The 24,828-nt window shown below is 44.3% G+C and overlaps 1 protein-coding gene across 1 annotated transcript in view; it reads right to left on the reverse strand.

Moving 5' to 3' along the window:
- NINJ2 (ninjurin 2) overlaps positions 1–22,749 on the reverse strand; it is a 120,085-nt gene extending 97,336 nt beyond the window's left edge. The window contains exon 1 of the mRNA XM_053554480.1: positions 22,632–22,749. Coding sequence (XP_053410455.1) covers positions 22,632–22,664 — 33 coding nt within the window. The 5' untranslated portion in view covers positions 22,665–22,749. The remainder of the gene's footprint in view (positions 1–22,631) is intronic.
- Between the last annotated feature and the right edge of the window lie 2,079 nt (positions 22,750–24,828).

Here is a 24,828-nt window from a genome sequence, read left to right on the forward strand (position 1 = left end):
TGACTGCTGGGAGAGCCCAGGACCTCACTTACAGAGACGCTGCTGTGGCAACCAGGACAAGCAGTGGGCTTTGCAAGATTACTGTTCCCCATCCCAACCCTCTGGAAGACAGTTCACAAACAGGGGTGTGGATGAGCATTAAGTTACACATATCACTGTGAAAAGCAGAGAGAAACAGAGAGAGACAAGGAGAGAGGCAGGGTGCGGCATTGAAGATCCAGCACTGCCAACCCCACCCTACCCCACTATCCCTGGGGACTGAGCCATGTTTGAATCATAACACTAGGCGGTCACATTTCTAGGAAACTGCGGCTGGGGGGAAAAGGTCCTGGCTGTGTGAGTAAGGCTGCGTGCAGATTAGGACTGAAAGTATGTATCCGGGTAGACAATTGGTCCCTGGACTCCATGCCCAGGGCACAAGGCAAGCACACAAAAACAAAAAGACCAAAGCCTGACCCCTTGAACTTTGGGGTAAACAAACCTGCTTCCCTGGATGGGGGTTGTGGAAACAGGGAGTTCACCTTTGGAGAGGCCGAGGGGTTTTCCATTCTCCTGGCATGGAGCCCAGTGAACTTTCTAGGCTCACCATTCCAGGACACTGGGAGCTCTTTTGCAGAGGCTCAGAGGTAACACTCCAGATTTGGGATGCAACTTTCTCCCACTTGACTTCCACACTGTCCCCAAGGCCCTGGCAGATTGTTCAGGGACACTAGTCCCCTCTGCTCTTTTTCCTCTACCTCTTTTCCTCTTTCCCAGGTGCCCTGTGGAAAGCCCTACTCTTGTCTGAGGCAGTTGTCCTCCCTTCTGTGAGGGGCATGGCTGGATGACAAGAGAGAGACATCTGTCTTCACCTGTGCCCTTCATTATGCTAATCTCCTTTTTTACCAGGTTGGAGTCATGCCAAACCATCTTTCATCAAAGTGAGTGTAAAGGGCATTCCAATAGTAGCAGTGACAGTGTGGTGGTGCTCCATATCAAAACAATAAGTTTGGACGTGTGTGGCTTAGATCCTTTATCTTCTCAGAAAGTGACTGGCAGTGGTGGTAGCTCCTCCTCCCTGCAAACTGGACCCCTCGATTTGATAACATCTGTGCCTGACCCTGAGAAGGCTGTCTTACCCCAGGTCTAGAGCAAGTGCTGTAGGACTACGCAGGAGAAAGGGGCGGGTCCTGAAGCCTCCAAATATATAAACAGGGGTTCTTTTTTTTTTTGTAGAGACAGAGTCTCACTTTATTGCCCTCGGTAGAGTGCCGTGGCCTCACACAGCTCACAGCAACCTCCAACTCCTGGGCTTAAGCGATTCTCTTGCCTCAGCCTCCCAAGTAGCTGGGACTACAGGCGCCCGCCACAATGCCCGGCTATTTTTTCGTTGCAGTTCAGCTGGGGCTGGGTTTGAACCCGCCACCCTCGGTATATGGGGCCGGCGCCTTACCGACTGAGCCACAGGCGCCACCCGTAAACAGGGGTTCTAAAAGTGTGGCATACATCTGCATCCCCAGGGGACCTGTTAAAATACAGATTGTTGGGCCTCATTCCCTGGATCCCATTTTCGCTCCAGACCTACCAAATCAGAAATTCCCAAGCAACGGGATGCTGCTGTTCTAGGGATCACATCTGAAAGCCACTGAGTAAGAGTAAAGAGAAAATCTAGGTTTGAGTCCTGGCCTGACACTCCCAAGCTCTGTGATCTTGTACTCTCTGAGCTTCAGTTCCACATCCATTAAAGGTACAGTAATGATCACTGGGCAGTTAGAGGATCTGACTGCCTCATGTATTTGAAAGACCTTTCCACTGTGCATGGAAAATTGTATATATAAATTAGTCAACAAATACATTATTTATTGAGTAGTTTGTCTGCTATTCATCAGATACTCTGCCTAATGCTGTGGTCAACTTTGGGCAAGTCATATGTGAGGATTCAAAGTTAAACGCCTCATATCTCTGAACCTCAATGTTTTCTCCTCTATAAAACACTAGACCAGTTCCCTGGAGATGACCTGACCCATCACTCTTGCTCTGAAAAGGCACCTAGGCTTTTGGGGGGACGTCCTAGAAAGAGATGGGCAAGGAAAACAAATTGTGGTTCCCCTCACTTCTCCAAATTTAACTACCCCGTCTCAGAGTTGGACTTCTATCCAGGAGCTCGAGGGGCTCTTAATCTAGTAGACCAAACTTGGCTTTCAGGATCCACCAGGATCTCTTTCCAGCCTGCCTTTATAAACTTTGTAATCCTATTTCCTACTTGCTTATTTAGCCTTTTTTTTTTTTTCTTTTCAATTTTAAAAACAGAGTCTCCCTGGGTAGAGTGCTGTGGCAAGCAACTCAAACTCCTGGGCTCAAGCAATTCTCTTCTCTCAGTGTCTAGGGTAGCTAGGAGAGGTTCCAACCACACCTGGCTAGTTTCTCTATTTTTAATAGAGATGGGACCTTACTCTTGCTTAGGCTGGTCTTGAACTTCTGAGCTCAAGCAATCCACCTGCCTTGGCCTCCCAGAATGCTAGGATTATAGGACACCACATCCAGCCCCTTATCCATTTGCCTTACAGCCTAGACTCCAGAGACAAATCGGATGACTCATCCTCCCCCCATGTGCCCTCAGTTTTCCTGCCTCCAGCCTTAGTTCACATTCTTCTTGCCACTAGAATACCTTGCACTAGTCAAAATTCTAGTCACTCTTTTTGTTTGTTGGTTGGTTTATTTGTTTGTTTGTTTGAAATTTTGGAATATTATAGGGGTATAAATGTTTTGGTTGCCTGAATTGCTTTTGTATAGTTTGAGTCAGAGTAAAAAGTGGGCCCTTCAGTGGAGAATGTGCATTGTTCTTGTTAGGTATGAATTTACCCCTGCCTTTTTGCCCCTCCCACAGGCTTGCTTTCTGTTGAGCTTTATTATCAAATGTGCATATAGGTGTTGATCGATTAGTTCTAATTTAATAGTGTGTTTGTTTTTCCTTTTTTTTTTTTGAGACAGAGTGTTACTCTGTCACCCTGGGTAGAGTGTCATGGCGTCAGAGCTCACAGCAACCTCAAACTCTTGGACTCAAGGGCTCATCTTCCCTCAGTTTCCCAAGTAGCTGGGACTATAAGTGCCCAGCACAAACCCAGCTAGTTTTTTCTATTTTTAGTAGAAAAAAGTCTTACTCATGCTGATCTTGAACTCCTAAGGTTAGACAATTTACCTGCCTCAGCCTCCAAGAGTGCTAGGATTACGGGCATAAGCCATTGTGCCCAGCCTTGTTTTTCCGTGCTTGCAAAACTTCACTTGGAAGAATGGTTCCATTCAGGTTGTTGCAAAGGTTCCCCCCCCTTTTTTGTGGCTGAAGATTACTCTATACATATACCACCATATTTTATTAATCCACTCATGTATTGATGGGCACTTGGGTTGTTTCCACATCTTTGCAATAGCGAATTGTGCTTCAATAAACATTTGAGTATGTGTATCTTGCTGATAAAATGCTTTTTTCCCCTTAGGGTAAATACCCAATAGTGGGATTGCTGGATCAAACGCTAGGTCTACTTTTAGTTCTTTGGGGTATCTGCATATGACTTTCCATAGAGGTTGTACTAGTTTGTAGTCCCACCAACAGTGCATTAGTGTTCCTTTCTCTACACATCCACACCAGTATCTTTTGTTTGGGGATTTTTTTTTTTTTTTATAAAAGCCAGTCTCTAGCCGGGCATTGTGGCCTATAGTTCCAGCTACTTGAGAGGCTGAGGCAAAAGCATCAGTTGAGCCCCAGAGTTTGAGGTTGCTGCAAGCTATGATGCCACGGAACTCTACTGAGGGTGACAAAGAGAGACTCTGTCTCAAAAAACTAAATAAATAAAATATAGAAGCCATTCTTACTGGAGTTAGGTGATACCTCAGTGTGGTTTTGCTTTTCATTTCCCTGATGATTAGAGATGTTGAGAAGTTTTTTATATGTTCATTGGCCACTCATCTACCTTCTTTTGAACAGCTTCTGTTTGGCTCCGTGCCTGTAGCTCTGCGAATAGGGCACCAGCCACCTACACCGGAGCTGGTGGGTTCGAATCCAGCCCAGGCCTGCCAAACAACGACAACTACAACCAAAAAAAAAAAAAAAAAAACAATAGTCAGGCATTGTGGCTGGTGCCTATAGTCCCAGCTACTTGGGAGGCTGAAGCAAGAGAATCGCTTATGCCCAGGAGTTTGAGGTTGCTGTGAGCTGTGATGCCATGACACTCTACTAAGGGCAACAAAGTGAGACTCTGTCTTAAAAAACAAAAAAAAAAAAAGAAAAGAAAGAAAAAGAAAAGCTTCTGTTCATGTCTTCTGCACACTTTTTAATTTTTTTTTATTTCTTTTGGTGCTGTCTTTTTTTTTTTTTTTTTGAGACAGAGTCTCACTGTGTCACCCTTCATAGAGTGCTGTAGTGTCATAGTTCACAGCAACCTCAAACTTTAGGGGTTAAGCGATTCTCTTGCCTCAGCCTCCCAAGTAGCTGGGACTATAGGCGCCAGCCACAACTCCTGACTATCTTTTTTTTTTAAACGCCTGGCTATTTTTTTTTTTTTTTAATTTAAACTTTTTTTTTTTTTTAATTGCAGTTTGGCCGGGACTGGGTTCGAACCCACCACCCTCGGTATATGGGGCTGGCGCCCTACTCACTGAGCCACAGGTGCCACCCAACGCCTGGCTATTTTTTTATTGCAGTTGTCATTGTTGTTTAGCTGGCCCTGGCCGGATTCAAACCCTCTAGCCTTGGTGTATGTGGCTGACACCATAACCACTGTGCTAAGGGTGCTGAGCCATGATACAGTACCTTCTTTTTTTTTTTCAGAGAGAGTCTTACTTTATCACCCTCAGTGGAGTGCCGTGGCGTCAGAAATCACAGCAACCTCCATCTCTTGGGCTTAGGCGATTCTCTTGCCTCAGCTTCCGGAGTAGCTGGAACGACAGGCGCCCGCCACAATGCCTGACTATTTTTTGTTGCAGTTTGGCCAGGGCCAGGTTTGAACCCGCCACCCTCGGTATATGGGGCCGGTACCCTACTCACTGAGCTACAGGCGCTGCCTGATACAGAATCTTTTTATTTATTTATTTATTTATTTATTTTTGGCCAGGGCTGGGTTTGAACCCGCCACCTCTGGCATATGGGACCAGCGCCCTACTCCTTGAGCCACAGGCGCTGCCCGATACAGAATCTTTTTAATAAAAAAATGAGACAACCTTATGTACCTTTGGAGGATTCCTTTTAAGCTGCATGCTTATATTATCTATTTAAATAATAATTTTAAAGTGTATACATAGGGACAAGCCATAAAACTGCACCAACTGAATCCTACATTCTCTTTCCCCGAGGGCAGCCCATTTCTGCACACTTATTATTGGGGTTATTTAATTTTTTTCTCACTGATTTGCTTGAATTCTTTATAGATTCTGGTTATCAGCCCTTTCTCAGATAGATAGCATGCAAATATTTTCTCTCGTTCTGTAGGTTGTCTGTTCCTTCTATTGATCGTTTCCTTGACTATGCTAAAGCTTTTTAATTTAACTGGATCCCATTTATGAATTTTTGTTGTTGCTCTGATTGCCTGTGGGGTCTTCTTCATGAATTATTTGCATGGGACAATGTCTATGAGAATTTTTCTTCTAGAATTCTTATTTTTCATGCATTGGGTTTAAGTCTGTTATCCACTGTGAATTAATTTTTTTCTTTTTTTGAGACAGAGTTTCACTATGTTGCCCTCAGTAGAGTGCCTTGGCGTCATAGCTCAGAGCATCCTCAAACTCTTGGACTTAAGCGATTCTCCTACCTCTGCCTCCCTAGTAGCAGGGACTACAGGTGCCTGCCACAACGCCTGGCTACTTTTTTTTTTTTTTTTTTTCGAGACAGAGCCTCAAGCTGTCGCCCTGGTTAGAGTGCTATGGCATCATAGCTCACAGCAACTTCAAACTCCTGGGCTCAAGCGAGTCTCCTGTCTCTGCCTCCCAAGTAGCTGGGACTACAGGCACCCGCCACAACGCCCGGCTATTTTTTTTTTTTTTTTTTGATTACAGCCATCCTTGTTTTTTGGCAGGCCCAGGCTGGATTCGAACCCGCCAGCTCAGGTGTATGTGGCTGGTGCCTTAGCCGCTTGAGCCACAGGTGCCGAGCCAACGCCTGGCTACTTTTAAGAGACAGGATCTTGCTCTTGCTCAGGCTGGTCCATGAGCTCAAGCAATTCACCGGCCTCGGCCTCCCAGAGTGCTAGGATTACAGGCATGAACCACCTCGCCTGGCCTCAACTGTTCATTTTCTATGGTAATCAGGGACAGGGAATGAATATAAATATATATGTACATGTATGCTATGGCCCATATTTAGAAATCTGCTTATTTGCATATAGGCACACCTGCTTCTTTGGTTTTCTTTTTTAAACTACAGGATTTTTTTCTATTCTAAATATAATATATGGATTGGTAGAAAATATGCAAAGGAAATAAAAATAAAAGTAAAAGAAGACAAGTCATTTATAAACTCATAATCTGGAAATAACTAGTATTACACTTTGGCATATTTTCTGCTAATATTTTTCTTAGCATATTAATTCTACATGATTTTTAAAGGAAATTGAGACAAAGTGTTTATATAATTTTCTGAATCCTTTTTTGTCTCATGTGTTAGCACTTTAATATTCCTTTATATATCCTTCTAAAATATAGTATAAAAATTATTCCTTGATATCCATTTATAGATGTGTCAAATTGTATTTAACCACCCATTCATCATTGGATACGCCACTGTTTTTTGTTATAAATAATATTTTGATGAACATTCTTACGTATCTGAACACATCTCTGATTATTTTCTCAGACTAACAGAATATTACTTTTTTTTTTGTTTTGTTTTTTGGCCAGGGCTGGGCTTGAACCTGCCACCGCTGGTATATGGGGCTGGCACCCTACTCCCTGAGCCATAGGCGCTTCCCATTGCTTTCTTTTTTCATAGTACCAAATTGTTCTGTGGAACTTCCATTTGAAAATACTTCCAGCCCAGGCACAGTGGCTCACGCCTATAATCTTAGCATTCTGTGAGGCCAACGCTGGTAGATTAATTGAGTCCAGGAGTTTGAGACCATCCTGACCAAGAGTAAAACCCTAACTCTACTAGAAATAGAAAAACTAGCTGGGCACAGAGGCACACACCTGTAGTCCCAACTACTCAAGAGGCTGGGGCAAGAGGATTGAGCTATGATGCCACAGCAGTCTTCTCCCCCACAAAAAAGAGAAAGAGTAAGAAAGAAGGAAAAGAAGGGAGGGAGAGAGGAAGGAAGGAAAGAGAGAGAAAGAAAGAAAAGAAAAAGAAAATACTTCCAGAGGACACTTGTTGGTTTGTGGTTCTGCATATAAGGAGTTTGGAAGTAGGCACTCTACTACCTTCTGTCCTAACTTGTAAAAATCTGAAGAAACTGAAAAATCAACCACTCTCTTGGAGCCTGAATAGAGGTGAGAACACAAGACAAACCACTGCCCCCAAGACTAAAGAGACAGGTGGATTCCGGGAGTCACGGCTTACCAGAGCAGACTCATACATGCAGTTCTGCATAGGAAATAGCACCAGGAAAGAACCTGAACTGTAATTGATGGAATTGCTGGCGTCTCAAAGTAGACAAGTCCAAACAAGTTAAAAACTCCAGGAGGCTGGGGCGGTGCCTGTGGCTCAAAGGGGTAGGGGGCCGACCCCATATGCTGGAGGTGGTGGGTTCGAAACCCAGCCCAGGCCAAAAACTGCAAAAAACAAAACAAAACTCCAGGAGGACCCAGTTCTGAGGGCATGGGGGAAATGCCTTTGTGATCCATACCTCTAGGACCTCCACCCCAGTGTTCACAGTAAATGAAGAAAAATCTCCCCATGCTTCTGGCAGGGGAGGGGAAGGGAACCACTTTGAAATAGGCCACAGTACTCTGTTCTTCTTTTTCTTCTTCTTTTGTTTGTTGGTTTCTTTCTTTCTTTCTCCTTTCTTTTTGAATCAGAGTCTCACTCTGTCACCTTGGCTAGAGTGCAGTGGCAACACAAACTCCTGGGCTTCAGAGATTCTTCTGTGTCAGTCTCCCCAGTAGCTGGGAGTACAGGTACACACCACCATATCCAGCTAATTTTTCTATTTCTTATAGCGATGGGATCTTGCTCCTATTCAGGCTGGTTTCGAACTCCTGACCTCAAGGGATTCTCTCACCTCGGCTTCCTGGAGTACTAAGATTACAAGCATGAGCCACTACCCAGATTTTTCTTACTAAAATCTGACCTCAGGGGAAACTACAATATTTAATGAGAGTCTAATTTGCTGGGAGTTTATCCGAATCTAACTGATCTGGGGAAATGAAAATCACCAATTTCACCCCACTGCAGCCATTCTGACCCATGGAAAGCAGGGCACTGAGAAGCACTTGTGAGGATGAATCCAGAAGCACAGGCTCACTGAAAGACTGAGGCCTAATCAAAAGATTGTACACTGCTTCCCCTCCCCCCACACCTCACCACTGCTTGCTAAAGGCCTATTACAACAGTTCCTTTTGCCTGAAATATCATATCTGGCTATCAGGAAAACATTACATACAAGTCTTACTAAAAGGCAAAAAGCACAATTTGAAAAGAGAGTTCAAACATCAGAACCAGACATGGCAAGGATGTTGGATTTATCAGACTAAGAATTTCAAACAGCTATAATTAATCTGCTGAGGCCACTAATGACTAAAGTAGATAGCATGCAAGAACATGGACAATGTAAGTAGAGAAATGGAAATACTAAGAAAGCACCAAAAAGAAATGGTAGAAATCAAAACACTGCAACAGAAATGAAAAATGCCCCCGGGCAAGGTGGCTCACACCTGTAATCCTATCATTCTGGGAGGCCAAGGTGGGTGGATTGCTTGAGCTCAGCAGTTTAAGACCAGCCTGAGCAAGAACGAGATCCCCATCTCTGCCAAAAATAGAAAAACTATACTTGGGAGGCTGAAGCAAGAAGGATCGTTTGAGCCTAAGAGTTTGTTTGAGGTTGCTGTGAGCTATGATGCCACAGCACTCTACCCAGAATGACAGAGTGAGACTCTGTCTCAAAACAAAAAAGAAGGAGGAGATGGAGAAGAAGGATCCCTTTCCTGGGCTTATTAGTAGACTGGACATGGCTGAAAAAAGAATCTCTGAGCTCGGGCATATCTCAGTAGAAATCTCCCCAACTGGAAAGCAAAGAGAACAAAGACTGAGAAAAATAGAACAGAATATTCAAGAACTGTGAGACAACTATAATAGGTATGATGAGCCAGGAATTGTGGTGGGCACCTGTAATCCCAGCTACTCAAGAGGCTGAGGCAAAAGAATCACTTAAGCCCAGGAGTTTGAGGTTGCTGTGAGCTGTTATGCCATGGCATTCTACCAAGGGTGACACAGTGAGACTCTGTCTAAAAAAAAAAAAAAATCATTTTGGCTGTGCCCATAGCTCAGTTGGCAGGGTACCGGCAACATACACCAAAAGTGGCAGGCTCGAATCTGGCCCAGGACAGCTAAAAAAATAGAAAAACTGAGGCAAAAAGATTGCTTGAGCCCAAGAGTTGAAGGTTGCTGTGAGTGATGATGCTATGGCACTCTACCCAGGGTAACAGCTTGAGACTCTGCCTCAAAAAAAAAAAATTTAGGTATGATTTATGTGTAATGGAAATACCTGAAGAAAGAGAGAGAATGGAATACAAAACATATTTGAAGTAACAATGACTGAGCAGTTTCCCCAAATTAATATCAGACACCGGGCGGCGCCTGTGGCTCAGTCGGTAAGGCGCCGGCCACATATACCAAGGGTGGCGGGTTCAAACACGGCCCCGGCTGAACTGCAACCAAAAAATAGCTAGACGTTGTGGCGGGCGCCTGTAGTCCCAGCTACTCGGGAGGCTGAGGCAAGAGAATCGCTTAAGCCCAGGAGTTGGAGGTTGCTGTGAGCTGCGTGACGCCACGGCACTCTATCGAGGGCCATAAAGTGAGACTCTGTCTCTACAAAAAAAAAAAAAAATTATCAGACACCAAACAATAAATCCAGGAAACTCAGAGAAAACCAAGCAAGATAAATGCACCAAAAGCTATAGGAAATCCGAGATAAAGAGAAAATCCTGAAAAGTGAGAGGGGAAAAAACACCTCTCACAAAGATAAGGAATTACAAAGAGGAACAAAGATAAGAATTACATCTGATTTCTTCTCAGAAACATCCAAAGAAGAGGATGGAATAAAATATTTAAAGCAATAAGAGAAAAAATCCACTAACCTAGAATTCTGTACCCTGCAAAATTATCCTTCAGAAGTGAAGGAGATGGCTCATGCACTCAAAAATATCCTTCAGAAGTGAAGGACATGGCTCCCAGCACTTGGGAGGCCCAGGCAGGTGGATTTCTGAGCTCACAGGTTCGAGACCAGCCTGAGCAAGAGCGAGGCCCCATCTCTAAAAAATAGCTGGTTGTTGTGGCTGGCACCTGTAGTCCCAGCCATTTCGGAGGCTGAGGCAAAAGAATCGCTTAAGCCCAAAAGTTTGAGGTTGCTATGAGCTATGATATCATGGCACTCTACCAAGGGCTACAAACTGAGACTCTGTCTTAAAAAAAAAAAAGTGTAGGAGGGCGGCGCCTGTGGCTCAAGGAGTAGGGCACCAGTCCCATATGCCAGAGGTGGCGGGTACAAACCCAGCCCTGGCCAAAAATCACACACACAAAAAAAAAAGTGTAGGAGAAATTGACTCTCAGATAAACAAAACTGAGAGAATTTGTTGCCAGTAGACCTACCTTGCAAGAAATGTTAACAGTAGTTCTTTAGAGAAAAGGTAAATTTATAGATCAGAAACTCAGATCTGCATAAAGGAGGAGCATCCAAGAAGAAATAAATGAAGGTAAAATAAAAATGTTTTCCTTTCCTTAAATTGAAAAATAAAAATTGTATGTATTTATGGTGTTCAAAGTGATGTTTTGTTTCTTAATCTACGAGTTTTTGTTTTGTTTTGTTTTTTGAGACAGAGTCTCACTGTGTTGCCCTTGGTAGAGTGCCACGGCATCACAGCTCACAGTGTGTGACCTCAAACTCTTGGGCTTAAGTGATTTTCTTGCCTTAACCTCCCAAGTAGCTGGGATTATAGTTGCAGTTGTCGTTGTTTACCTGGCCAGGGCCGAGTTCGAACCACCAGGCTTGGTGCATGTGGCAGGCACCATAACCATTATGCTACGGGCGCCGAGCAAATCTGAGAGTGTTTTGATAATAATAGCAACAATGCGTTTGATTATGTATGCTTATGTATAGGTTTTGTATATAAATATATACATTTGTACTTAGGTAAAATGAATGACATCAATGATACAAGGAATAGGAGGGAGAAATTAGGATGGTTTTGTTATCAAGAGGTACTCACACTTGGCCTGAAACCATATAGAGTTGGTTTTTTTTTTTTGAGACAGAGCCTCAAGCTGTCGCCCTGGGTAGAGTTCTCTGGCATCATAGCTCACAGCAACCTCCAACTCCTGGGCTTACGCGAGTCTCCTGCCTCCACCTCCCAAGTAGCTGGGACTACAGGCGCCCGCCACAACGCCTGGCTATTTCTTGGTTGCAGCTGTCATTGTTGTTTGGCGGGCCCAGGCTGGATTTGAATCTGCCAGCTCAGGTGTACGTGACTGGTGCCTTAGCCGCTTAAGCCACAGGCACCGAGCCCATATAGGTTTTGTTTGTTTGTTTGTTTTTGTTTTTGAGACAGAGTCCCACTTTGTCACCCTTGGTAGAGCGCAATGGCTTCACAGCTCACAGCAACCTCAAACTCTTGGGCTTAAGTGATTCTCTTACCCCACCCTCCTGACTAGCTGGGACTACAGGTGCCCTCTGTAATACCTGGCTATTTTTAGAAACTGGGTCTCCTTCCAGCTCAGGCTGGTCTGGAACTCATGAGCTCAGGCAATCCACCTGCCTCAGCCTCCCAGAGTGTTAGGTTTACAGGTGTGAGCCACCTCGTCCAGCCATATATATATATATATATATATATTTTTTTTTTTTTTTTTTGAGACAGAATCTCACCAGATAATGTTTTTTAGAAAGTGCACTTAGATTACTTGTAAATATAAATTGCAGAAAGGGCAATCACTAAAAAAAAGTTAAGAAAAGAAGTACAATTGATATGCTAATAAAGGAGAAAAAATGGTCCACAGGGTGTGGTGGCTCACACCTGTAATCCCAGCACTCTGGGAGGCCAGGTGGGCACATCTCCTGAGCTCACAAGTTTGAGACCACCCTGAGCTAGAGCCAGACCCTGTCTCAAAAAAATAAAATAAAATAGCCAGGTGTTGGGGTGAGTGCCTGTAGTCCCAGCTACTTGGGAGGCTGAGACATAAGAATTGCTTGAGCCCAAGAGTTTGAGGTTGCTGTGAGCTATGATGCTATAGCACTCTACTGAGGGTGACAAAGTGAGACTCTCTCTCAAAAAACAAACCTCACTTTATTTTATTTTATTTATTTATTTATTTTTAAGACGGAGTCTCAAGCTGTCACCCTGGGTAGAGTGCTGGGGTGTCACAGCTCACAGCAACCTCCAACTCTTGGGCTTAAGTGATTCTCCTGCCTCTACCTCCCAAGTAGCTGGGACTACAGGCTCCCGCCACAACACTTTTCTATTTTTGGGGAGGTGGGGGGTTGTAGTTGTCATTGTTGTTTGGCAGGCCTGGGCTGGTGGCACCAGCCACCACCTCCAGTGTATGTGGCTGGCGCCCTACCCACTTGAGCTATAGGTGCTGAGCCTATTTATTTTTTTTTAGTAGATGGAGTCTCACTCTTGCAACCTCAAACTCCTGGATTCAAGCAATTCTCCTGCCTCAGACTCCGAATAGTTGGCACTACAGGCACCCACTACAACACCTGCTATTTTTTCTATTTTTAGCAGAAAAATTGTCTCGCTCTTGCTCAAGCAGGTCTGGAATTCCTGTGCTCAGTGGATCTTCCCCTCTCGGCCTCCCAGAGTGCTAGGGATTACAGGTATGAGCTAATGCACTCAGCCAAAAACCTCACTTTAAATATAAGGACAAGGCCCGGAGCGGTGGCTTACACCTGTAATCTTAGCACTCTGGGAGGCTAAAGTGGGTGGATTGCATCAGCTCAGAAGTTCAAGACCAGCCTGAGCCAGAGCCAGAGGGAGCATGAGCCAGAGCCAGAGCCAGAGGGAATCCTTGTCTCTAAAAAAATAGCCAGCAGGGTGGCTCCTGTGGCTCAAAGGAGTAGGGCATCGTCCCTATATGCTGGGGGTGGTGGGTTCAAACCCAGCCCTGGCCAAAAACTGCAAAGGGTTCAAACCCAGCCCTGGCCAAAAACTGCAAAAAAAAAAAAAATAGTTGGGCAAGGTGGTGGATGCCTGTCATCCTGGCTACTTGGGAGGTTGAGGCAAGAGAATCACTTAAGCCCAAGAGTTTAAGGTTCTGATGAGCTGTGATGCCAGGGCACTCTACTGAGAGTGACAAAGTGAAACTCTGTCTCAAAAAACGAAACCAAAAAAAAAATAAATAAATATAAGGACACATATAGATTAATAGTAAATGGATGGAGAAAAATATACCATGCTAATGCTAATAAAAGGAAAGGAAAAGTAGCTATATTAATTTCAGGGAGAGCAGACTTCAAGGAAAGCCACCAGGGATAAAGAAGGGCATTACATGGCCAGGCTCAGTGGCTCATGTCTATAATCCCGGCACACTGAGAGGTTGAGGTGGGAGGATGACTTGAGCCCAGGAGTTTGAGGTTGCACCGAGATATGATGATGCCACTGCACTTAAGCAGGAGTGACAGAACAAGACACTGTTTCAAAAACATAAAAAAGGGTATCACATAATGATAAAAGGGGCAAATTTTCAAGAAGACATAATAATCAAACTGTGTGAGGCAAAACGTGATAGAACCTCAAAAAAATAGATGAGTCCAGTGTTAGAGGTGAAGACTTCAACAGCCCTTCAATACCCCTTTTTCAGAAGTGGACATACTCAGCAGGCAGAAAAATTAGTAAAGACATAGTTGAACTCAAGAAAACTATCAATTGGCTCGGCGCCTGTGGCTCAAGCAGCTAAGGTGCCAGCCACAAACACCTGAGCTGGCAGGTTCGAATCCAGCCCGGGCCTGCCAAACAACATTGACGGCTGCAACTAAAAAATAGCCGGGCGTTGTGGTGGGCGCCTGTAGTCCCAGCTACTTGGGAGGTGGAAGCAGGAGAATCGCTTAAGCCCAGGAGTTAGAGGTTGCTGTGAGCTGTGATGCCATTGCACTCTACCCAGGGCAAAAGCTTGAGGCTCTGTCTTAAAAAAATAACAAAAAACCATCAATTAAATGGGTATAAATGACACCTGTAGGCTATTTCATAAAAAAAGCAGAACATAGAGAATATATAGTACATTTTTCTCAAGGTCACATTTAACATTCACCAAGATAGACTGTGTTCTGGGCCTTGAAACATACTTTAAAAATTTAAAAGACTGGGCCGCACCTGTGGCTCAGTGAATAGGGCACCAGCCCCATATACCAAGGGTGAGGGTTCAAACCTAGCCCCAGCCAAACAGCAACAAAAAAATAGCCAGGCATTGTGGTGGCCACCTGTAGTCCCAGCTACTTGGGAGGCTGAGGCAAAAGAATCGCCTAAGCCCAGAAGCTGGAAGTTGCTGTGAGCTGTGACACCACAGCACTCTACTGAGGGTGAGACTCTGTCTCAAAAAAAAAAAAAAATTAAAAGACTGGAATACAATGTTTGCTTATAAACCAGAATGCAATTAAACTAGAAACCAATCAGACTATAAGATAGTAACAAATCATAACTGGAAAACTCTCAAATGTGGAGATAAAAACGTGCTATTTTTTTAATCGTTCTAAAATACAGACAGAACACAGCACATTACTAAGCAACATATGATTCAAAGTGGAAATCTTAAGATGAATTAAAGAATATTTTGAGCTGAATGAAAATAAAAACACAGCTTATCAAAATTGTGGGATGGAGCAAAAGCAGTGCTTAGCCTTGAATGAACATACTGGAAAAAAGAAAAATATAAAGTCAATAATCTAAATTTTCAACTTAGGAAACTAGAAAAGAAGAGCAAATCCAAAGTAAGCAGAAGAAAAATAATAAAAACTGGAGAAGCAATCAATGAAATTGAAATCAGGAAATCAATTTTAAAAATCAACAAAACCAAAAACTTTATATGGAAAAATCAGTAAAAATCAATAAGCCTCTATCCAAGGTAAATAAGAAACAGAGAGTGTGCAAATTACTAGTATCAGAAATGAAAGAGAAGACATCACTATAGATTCCATAAACATTAAAAGGATAATACAGAAATATTATGAATAACTGTATACCCCCAAATTTGATAAACTAGATGAAATGGACCAATTTCTTTCTTTCTTTTTTTTTTTTTGTAGAGACAGAGTCTCACTTTATCGTCCTTGGTAGAGTGCCATGGTGTCACAGCTCACAGCAACCTCCAACTCCTGGGCTTAGGCGATTCTCTTGCCTCAGCCTCCTGAGTAGCTGGGACTACGCGTGCCCGCCACAATGCTGCGTTATTTTTTGTTGTTGTTGCTGCTGTTTGGTGGAGGCAGGGTTTGAACCTGCCACCTTCGGTATATGGGGCCGGCGCCCTACTCACTGAGCCACAGGTGCTGCCCTGGACCAATTTCCTAAATGATACAATCTGCTAAGATTCACATAAGAAGAGAAAGACAACATGACTAGTCTAGCCATTGCAATTTTGGTCATTTTCCCAAATAAACTGAAAATTCATGTCTACACAAGAAACCTGTGCTCAAATGTTTATAGCACTTTATACATAATGCCTTGATTTGAAAGCAACAAGCTGTCCTTCTGTGGATAAACTGTGAAATATCCAGATAATGGAATATTATCCAGTGCTAAAAAGAAATGACCTGTCACACCATGAAAAGAGATGGAAGTAATCACTTCTTGACCTTTTGGCTAAGGTCAAGTGGGAGATGGTGTAACTTTAAATGTATATTACTGACTGAAAAAAGCCATCTGAAAAGGCTCCGTTGTATGATTCCAACTATATGACATCCTGGTAAATGCACAGGTGAAAAGACCAGTAGTGCCAAGGATGAGAGAGGTAAGAGGCATGAATAGGCTGAGCACAGAGGACTCTGAGGGCAGCGAAGCCACTCTGTAGGAAGGATATGTGTCATTATTCATTTGTCCAAACTCATAGAACGTACAACACCAAGAGTGAATCTTGGGTGGCGCCGTAGCTCAAGCGTCTAAGGCGCCAGCCACATACACCAGAGCTGGCGGGTCCTGGGCCTGCCAAACAATGACACTACAACCAAAAAATAGCCGGGCATCGTGGTGGGCGCCTGTAGTCCCAGCTACTTGGGAGGCTGAGGCAAGAGAATCGCTTAAGCCCAGGAGTTGGAGTTTGCTGTGAGCTGTGACTCTACGGCAGGCGTCCTCAAACTTTTTAAACAGGGGCCAATTCACTGTCCCTCAGACCGTTGGAGGGCCGGACTATAGTTTAAAAAAAAAAACTATGAACAAATTCCTATGCACACTGCACATATCTTATTTTGAAGTAAAAAACAAAACAGGAACAAATACAATTCACACTGCTTCATGTGGCCCGCGGGCCGCAGTTTGAGGACGCCTGCTCTACGGACTCTACCCAGAGCGATAGAATCCTAATGGAAAAACAGATTTTCAGTGATAATGATGTGTCACTATAGGCTCATCAACTGTAAAATTTGTACCACTCTGGTAGGGGAAGTGGGCAAAGGGTATATAGGATGTCTCCATGCTTTCTTCTCAATTTTATGATGAACGTAAAACTGCTCATATATGTGTACCTGTGTGTGTATGGTCTTTAAAAACAAAAACAAACAAAAAATATTCTCAGAGAACTTTATCTATAGCCTTTCTTCTATTTGCAAGTTATTATTAGTTTTTTTTTGAGACAGAGTCTCAAGCTGTAGCCCTGGGTGGAGTGCCGTGGTGTCACAGCTCACAGCAACCTCAAACTCTTGGGCTTAAGAGATTCTATTGCCTCAGCCTCCAGAGTAGCTGGGACTACAGGCACCCACTGCAATGCCCTGACTATTTTTTGTTGCAGTTGCCACAGCTGTTTTAGCTGGCTGGGGCCGGGTTCAAACCCGCCACCCTCGGCATATGGGGCCAGCGCCCTACCTACGGAGCCACAGGCGCCTCCCAAGCAATTCTCTTGCCTCAGCCTCCCAAGTAGATGGGACTACAGGTGCCCGCCACAACACCCAGCTATTTTTTCTTTTTTGTTGCCGTTGTCATTGCTGGTTAGCAGGCCTGGGCCGGTTCAAACCCACCAGCCTCAGTGTATGTGACCAGCATCCTACCCACTGAGCTACGGTGCAGCCCTGCAACTTATTTTTACCTCCACTCCCATCTCATTCTATCTGCATCTTGCTGTCCTTAATCTACATTGCATTTGCATTCAGTATAGATAAGTCTTAGTTTCCCTTTTAGGAGACCCTATTCACGTCTCTCTCAATATCCAGCACAGGTGGAAAAAAGGGAGTCAAAGGCTGAATCTATTTGGGTGGGATCTGGAAACAAAGGAGGGGCTACATTTTGAGAAAGAGCCAGGCTGGGAGCTTGAAATCCCTACCTAGAGGTAAGATCGCAACATTTATTTGAAAGGAACAAAGATTTTTCTCAACCCTTTTTCTACATCTAGACTCCAGGTAGTAGGGAAAGATGGAAGTCTAAATCCTGGGAAATTAGCATGCTTATATCCCTGGCAGGGCTTCCACTATAGGTAGGGAGGACAGAAGCTGGGAGGCCACAGCCTTAGCCTATAGGGAGGAGAGGAGCAGTCCCAGGCCACCTGCTCTGAGCACTGTGCGCCATTCTTTCCACCCAGTTGTACCACTACTAACTTGGGGAACACATCTGCAACATTGATTATGGAGACTCAAATTAATGTCTTTTAGACTGGAAATTCCCAAAGCTCAGTTGTGCCATATTCAGGATTTCAACATCCTAGGGCAGCAGTTGTCACAGCCACACGAACCTGCAATACACAGCACCACTCTGGGCATGATTGCGAACTGGCAAGACTAATACAATTATTTGAAACATTAAGGGTGTGCCCATGTCACACACATGGACTGAATAAAATGTTCAAACACACTGTGCAACTCACTTTAGCGCCTTCCTAACCAATACAAATTATGAAATCCCAGATTTCATGGATTTGTTATGTTTGTTTATTTATTTATTTTTTTGAGATAGAGTCTCAGTACGTCACCCTCAGTAGAGGGCTGTGTTGTCACAGCTCACAGCAACCTCCAACTCTCAGACTTAAACGATTCTCTTGCCTCAGCCTCCCGAGTAGCTGGGACTACAGGTGCCCACCACAACGCCCAGCTATTTTTTTGTTGCAGTTGTCATTGTTGTTTAGCTGGCGGGGGCCAGGTTTGAACCCACCAGCCTGGGTGTATGTGGCCAGCGCCTTACCCAGTGAGCTATGGGCGCTGCCTCGTTATGTTTTTTCAATATACACTAAAACTAAAAAGATAATCATTATAATGAAAAGTTATCAGCCTTACAAGCCACTGGTGATAATTGTACTACATTGTTTTGGAAACACTGTTTTAACTAAAGAGTTTGTATATATGTAATAGTCAATTGTTTATATTTCTTCCACTTACTTATAAGCTTCCTATGGTCAGGGACTGTGTTTTAGTGCTTAGTACTGTGTTGTAGCTCAATACATATTTCTCCTTTCTTTGGTCTGTTTTGTTTTGTTGATGGGGTAGTGATTAATAGGAAATTAATCTTCATACTTAACATAAATGAAGTCTCCAAGATCAGAATTACAAAGGGGAGAGCAACATTTTGAATGTGTTAAAGAAAGCTGCCCTCATTTCAATGCTATGCCATTATTATTTGGACTTGGGTTTTAAGTTGCTTTTCTAATAACAGGATGAAAACCAGTAAATTATCCACATACTTTCTACTTGTCTTTCTTGGATGACTAACACATATGTTTAAGAATGATTCTTACTTCCCATCAGTATAGTGGTGAAATTTTAAAAAAAGTCTTAGGCTACAAAACAGAGCGAAATTACATACCTGGGAAACACACAGCAAAATACAAAGTCGTTAATACTATCTGAATAAATGGATGAAATGGGGCAGCTGTAGTCAATAGATCTTTACCATCCTCGGGAAGCCATCCAAGAAAAATTGAGGAAAACTAATATTTATTCAGTATGCAATATTCTAAGACCTTTATATATGTCTCTTTTTCTGGCTTTCATGTAGCAAGGAGAGAGTAAAAATTCTGCCTGTGGGGGCGGCGCATGTGGCTCAGTGAGTAGGGCGTCGTCCCCATATACTGAGGGTGGCAGGTTCAAATCCAGTCCCAGCCAGACTGCAACAAAAAATAGCTGGGCGTTTTGGTGGGCGCCTGTAGTCCCAGCTACTGGGAGGCTGAGGCAAGAGAATTGCCTAAACCCAAGAGCTGGAGTTTGCTGTGAGCTGTGACGCCACAGCTCTCTAGGGAGGGCGATGGAGTGAAACTCTGTCTCTAAAAAAGAAAAAAAAAATCCTGCCTGTGGGGACAGACACATCCATCTGTCTTTAACCACAGTGTGCCTTCTCAGAAGACCGCAGTTACTCAGTTTCCAAACCTCTTTGGAGACCTAATTTAATCCAGACGGCTGGACAGGAAGTGGTAGAAAGTGATGGATAATCTTCTGACCAAAGGAAAGTGTGAATAAGATACAGCCAGCCCCTGAGTTACAAATATCTGACTGACGTTTGACTTGCACTTATGTATGGAGACTATTACTGGTAATAGGTAAATGTACCTGTTTCAACTTACATACAAACTCAACTGAACAACAAACCTACATAATGTATCTTGTTCTTAACCTGGGGACAGCCAGTACTAATATGAAAGGCATATTAGGAGAGAAAGAATGACACTAGCTTATGGCTTGCTAATGCTTTAGTTAGTTACCCTCTAGAGAGAGGGATATTTAACAAACCTGGTCAGGAATGTCCTTGGCCTTCCTCTCACCTCTTTCTTTCTGAACCTATTGTTCAAATACAAAGTCTTTAACCTGTAACTCAGGCTTGTGACCCATCAACACATAAGAAACGTGTTCTTCTGAGACCGAAAATACTGTATCCTTAGCCACTAAGATTCCAATGGAGAAAAAACTAGGTGAAGCCAAAAGGAAATACACCACAGGGTCAGAAGACCTGGACTGGAGTCCTGTCTTTGTCATGGACTGGTTGAGTGACATTGTGCCTGTTCCTGATTCCCCTCTAACTCATGGATTCCTTAACTCATTCATTCAGCAAATATTTTCCAAGTGCTCACTGTGTACTGAGTATCGTTCAGGGCACTGGGGCTGCAGCAATGAATAAAACAGAGGAGGTCCTGCTTTAAGGGATTTTACACTCTAGTGAGAGTGATGGGCAGTAAGTAATAGTAAATAAGTAGTGTTAATTCCAGATGGTGAGCAGTGCTATGGAAGAAATACAATAAATGATAAAGACAAATTGGAGATGGGGGCTTCCTATATAGATGTTGGTCAAGAAAGTTCTCCCTGGGGCAGAAACATTTGTGCTGAGACCTGAATGTGCTAGAAGGAGCTGGCCAAGGCATATGCCAGGGAAAGAGTACTCCAGGCAGAGGGACCTGCAAGACTTGAGGGGCAATGTTTGGGGCCAGCTGCCAAAAAGAAAACAACACTGGATATGCAGTGGTGTTGATCAGTTGTTCTGACATAGTACCCCAAGTAATCCTGCAAGTTCCCTTAGGTGGTGTCTCAGGGGCGGAGGGGCCAAGGGCAGAGGCCCTGCCAGGCTTGTGCCACCCTACCCAACACACACACTCTGCTTTGACAAAAGAAGTTTTTTTGTTTTGTAGTGATAGGGTTTTGCTACGTTGCCTACGTTGGTTTTGAACTCTTGGCCTAGGGGTGGTGCCTGTGGCTCAAGGAGTAGGGCGCCTGCCCCATATGCCGAAGATGGTGGGTTCGAGCCCAGCCCTGGCCAAAAACTGCAACCAAAAAAAAAATAAAAAAGGTTGAACTCTTGGCCTTAAGTGATCCTCCTGCTTCAAGCCTCTCAAAGTTCTGGGATTATCGGTATGAGCCACTGTGCCTGGCCTATTCTAAAATTTGAAGTGTATACTTGGTTTCTGTTTAAGGTTTAGTTGAAGACCAGATTCAGGGATCAAAACAAATTTTTGTTTTTTGAGACAGAGTCTCAAGCTGTCACCCTGGGTAGAGTACCGTGGTGTCATAGCTCACAACAACTTCTGACTCTTGGGCTCAAGCGATTCTCTTGCCTCAGTTTTTCTATTTTTAGTAGAGATGGGAGTCTCATTCTTGCTTAGGCTGGTCTCGAACTCGTGAGCTCAAGCTATCCATCCGCCTCGGCCTCCCAGAGTGAGCCACCAGGGATCAAAAATTTTTGATGTCAAAAGTCCTTTTCCACAGTTTGATTGCTCAATTGCATGAAAAGTTATCATACAGGCGGCGCCTGTGGCTCAGTGAGTAGGGCGCCAGCCCCATATGTCGAGGGTGGCGGGTTCAAACCCAGCCCCGGCCAAACTGCAACAAAAAAATAGCTGGGTGTTGAGTGGTGTCTATGGCTCAAGGAGTAGGGCGCCGGTCCCATATGCCAGAGGTGGTGGGTTCAAACTCAGCCCCAGCCAAAAAAAAAAAAAAACACACACACACACACACACATAGCTGGGCGTTGTGGTGGGCGCCTGTAGTCCCAGCTACTTGGGAGGCTGAGGCAAGAGAATCGCTTAAGCCCAGGAGCGGAGGTAGCTGTGAGCTGTGTGATGCCACGGCACTCTACCAAGGGCCATAAAGTGAGACAGAGTCTCACTACAAAAAAAAAAAAAGAAAAGAAAAGTTATCATACAATCTGTGGGTTCTACTCAATTAAATGAAGGAGAGGAGAGTCAGGGAGTGCAGATCTCAGCAGGCTGAGCCTCCTCCCACCACCCCATCCCGTTCCTTTCCCCTATGCTGGTGGATTGGAACCTTTGATACTGTCTAAGCTGGTCCCAGGTAGGGAGGAACATGTGTCTCTGCCTCTTCCCAGTAGACTTTACCAGTTTCCTTTCCTTTCACTGTTCAAATGAGACGCTTTCTGTCCCACACAGGAGAGCTTTGTGAAGACAGGCAAGGAATGGCTCTAGTTTTTCCCAAGCTGCAAACTGCAAAGTTGGCTGGCTGCCTCTCTTCCTAACCTCCAAACTCATATCTTTTCTGTCTCCAGAGAATGGCCCGGCAGCTCTCGGATAAGTCTCTACTGTCCTGGGGTTTGGGGAAAAGCGCTGTGCAGAATGTGAAGTCATTTTCTGGTAACGCGGATCTAATTAGCTCTTTGACTGACAAGAGGAAGCACAGGCCAAGAGGGATTTAAACAATCTGCCTCTTACATAGTTCAGAACAAGTGAAGAACCAGACAGCAAGATGGAGAGAAAGAAAATGCAGAGACAAAACCTAGGGGGCATTTGGAGAAGGGGGAAGGGGAGAGAATTGAGGGACTAAAATACCAATCCTGGGTTCTTCCAACTTCACTTTTGCTCCCAATTTCCCCTCTTGTCTCTCCCAGAGAGAACTTACCTGAAGATCAGTGATTTCTCTTTCTGATTCCATCTCGCTGCCTCAAGCCCCTTCACATGCAGCAGGGGCTGGGAACAGAATGCGTGGGCTCCTGCACGCTCCGCTGTCTGAGTCTCTGCTGCCTTCTTTGGGTGGGAGAGAGCACACAGCTGGCAGGACAGACCTGCTATTCATCCATCTGGTGTGGGATGCCCATCGTGGCCTCAGCCCCTGGGGGAGGTGCATACATGCACACACGTGCAAGTGTGCACCCCAGGGGGTGGTATGTGGCACACTGGCAGGTGGCCTTTTAAGCTGGTTCGTGACAGTATCATTTTTACCAGGGGCTTCAGTGTCCCTCCAGTCCCAGCAAGAGCCCTCTGAGGTCATCTAGCCTGCTTTGAGCTAGTAGCTTCACTCCTGGCAAATAAAGCCTGCGTATTTACCAAGGAAATTCAAAAACAGCCTGAGGATGCTATCTGACTTCATTGCTGAGTTGGGTCCCCAGCCACCAAGGGTGGAACGGCCTCCAGCATAGTTTTAAGACTAAGGCTCTGAGAATTCAGTTCTTTGCTTTGTTTCTTTTATTCTTAAAAGTTTGAGAAAAAAAAAAGGGTAGTTTACCTAATAGGCTCCAAAGCATAAGCCTTCTAAAAAGCAAGTGAGCAGTTAAGTTCTTACTGAAAGATTGTTGGATACCTCAACTCCTCCCTTGATTAGCCAGAGAGAGAGAAAGTGGGAGCAAGTGATCAGGGAAAAGTTGTAACCTCGGATTTTGTTTAGAAAAGTTGTATCTTTGAGTGTTGTTTATGCAAGTAGTTGCATTTTCCCTATTTTAAAAATAAATTCACCAGGAGTGAATCTTTTTTTGGAAAGTTTTTTTTTTTTCCTCTCCTGTTTACCTCAGAGCCTAAAACTCTTCTGGCTTATTCCTGACGCTGGTTTTAGACTCAAGCTTGTGTGTGTGTGTGTGTGTGGCTATGGCTGTTGGTGGGAGGGAGAGTGTTAACTGGGAGTGATCCCATTCATAGTTTATAGAGGTGAAGGGAGCAGAATCACAAATTCACTCTCACCACACTCAGTTGTGCGAAACAAACAAACACACCAGAGCAAGTTGTTTATTTTTGCAAAATGTCTTTGTAAGTCTCCACCCTGCTAGACAGTGGTACAGGGTAGGGTTAGACAATGGGATGAGGACTGTATTTCAGTCTAATGCACTAAGCATAGTTGGATCCAATAATTTAGATGGTAAACAGTCCAGTTTAGCTAGAATGCTCAGTCTTTTGGACTTCCACCGCCTCCCCTGAAGATAGCATCTGAGTGCATGAAGAGGAGTTGAGGGCGATGGTTTGCATCTATCCTATGGCCTCTCAGTCTCTGCTGGTTTCTGCTATGGAGCTGCTGGGCAAGCAGGGCTCCCCAAGTTGCTAACTGCTAAGGAGAAACTGGTCCTTCTCCTAGGCCTTCTGCTGGCCTTGGTGGCTGATGTTATGGCCAGAAACACTTATGGCCCATTCTTTTTCTGCTTTTGAGGACCCAGGGGTCTCCCTCAAAACTGCCCTCTCTCAGTTCTCATGGCTATGTGGACCAGCTTGCTTCTATCCCAGTGGTCCCCCCTTTAAGACCACACCTTCTGGAAGTCCCCCCACCAGACACTCAGCGCTCCTGCTGCCCAGGGAGCACATGGGAACCCAGGGCTGCTGAGGAAGAACTGGAGCAAGCCAGGCTCAGCCCACTCTGGCAAAGATTTGCTTTGATGTGGCTTCTCCAGGTTGGAGACTTCTAAGGTGATCTCATCCCAGACTCTCAAACAGGAGTGAGACAGGGTCCACTTTTCTCAGCATTCCTTTAAAAACCTACCAGTAATTCATCCTTCACCCCCACCTCATATTATAATACTAGTATGTGAAAAGCTGGATTCTAAGCACTTTAACACATACTCACCTGGTGGTGCCTGTGGCTCAGGGCGCCGGTCCCATATGCCAGAGGTGGCGGGTTCAAACCCAGCCCCGGCCAAAAAACCACAAAAAAACACATACTCACCTACTTAGTTTTCATACCAATTTTTGGAAGTAGTAATACTATTACTACTTTTTTTATAGATAAGGAAACAAAGCAAAAAAGAGATTAAATAGTTGTTCAAGGTTGAACCAAGATTTGAACCAGATAATCTGGGCTCAGAGTCTATATTCTTACCCATGATTTTGGCTCAGAGAGG

The sequence above is a fragment of the Nycticebus coucang genome, chromosome 12, assembly GCF_027406575.1.
Source record: "Nycticebus coucang isolate mNycCou1 chromosome 12, mNycCou1.pri, whole genome shotgun sequence".
NCBI classification, from domain to species: Eukaryota; Metazoa; Chordata; class Mammalia; order Primates; family Lorisidae; genus Nycticebus; species Nycticebus coucang.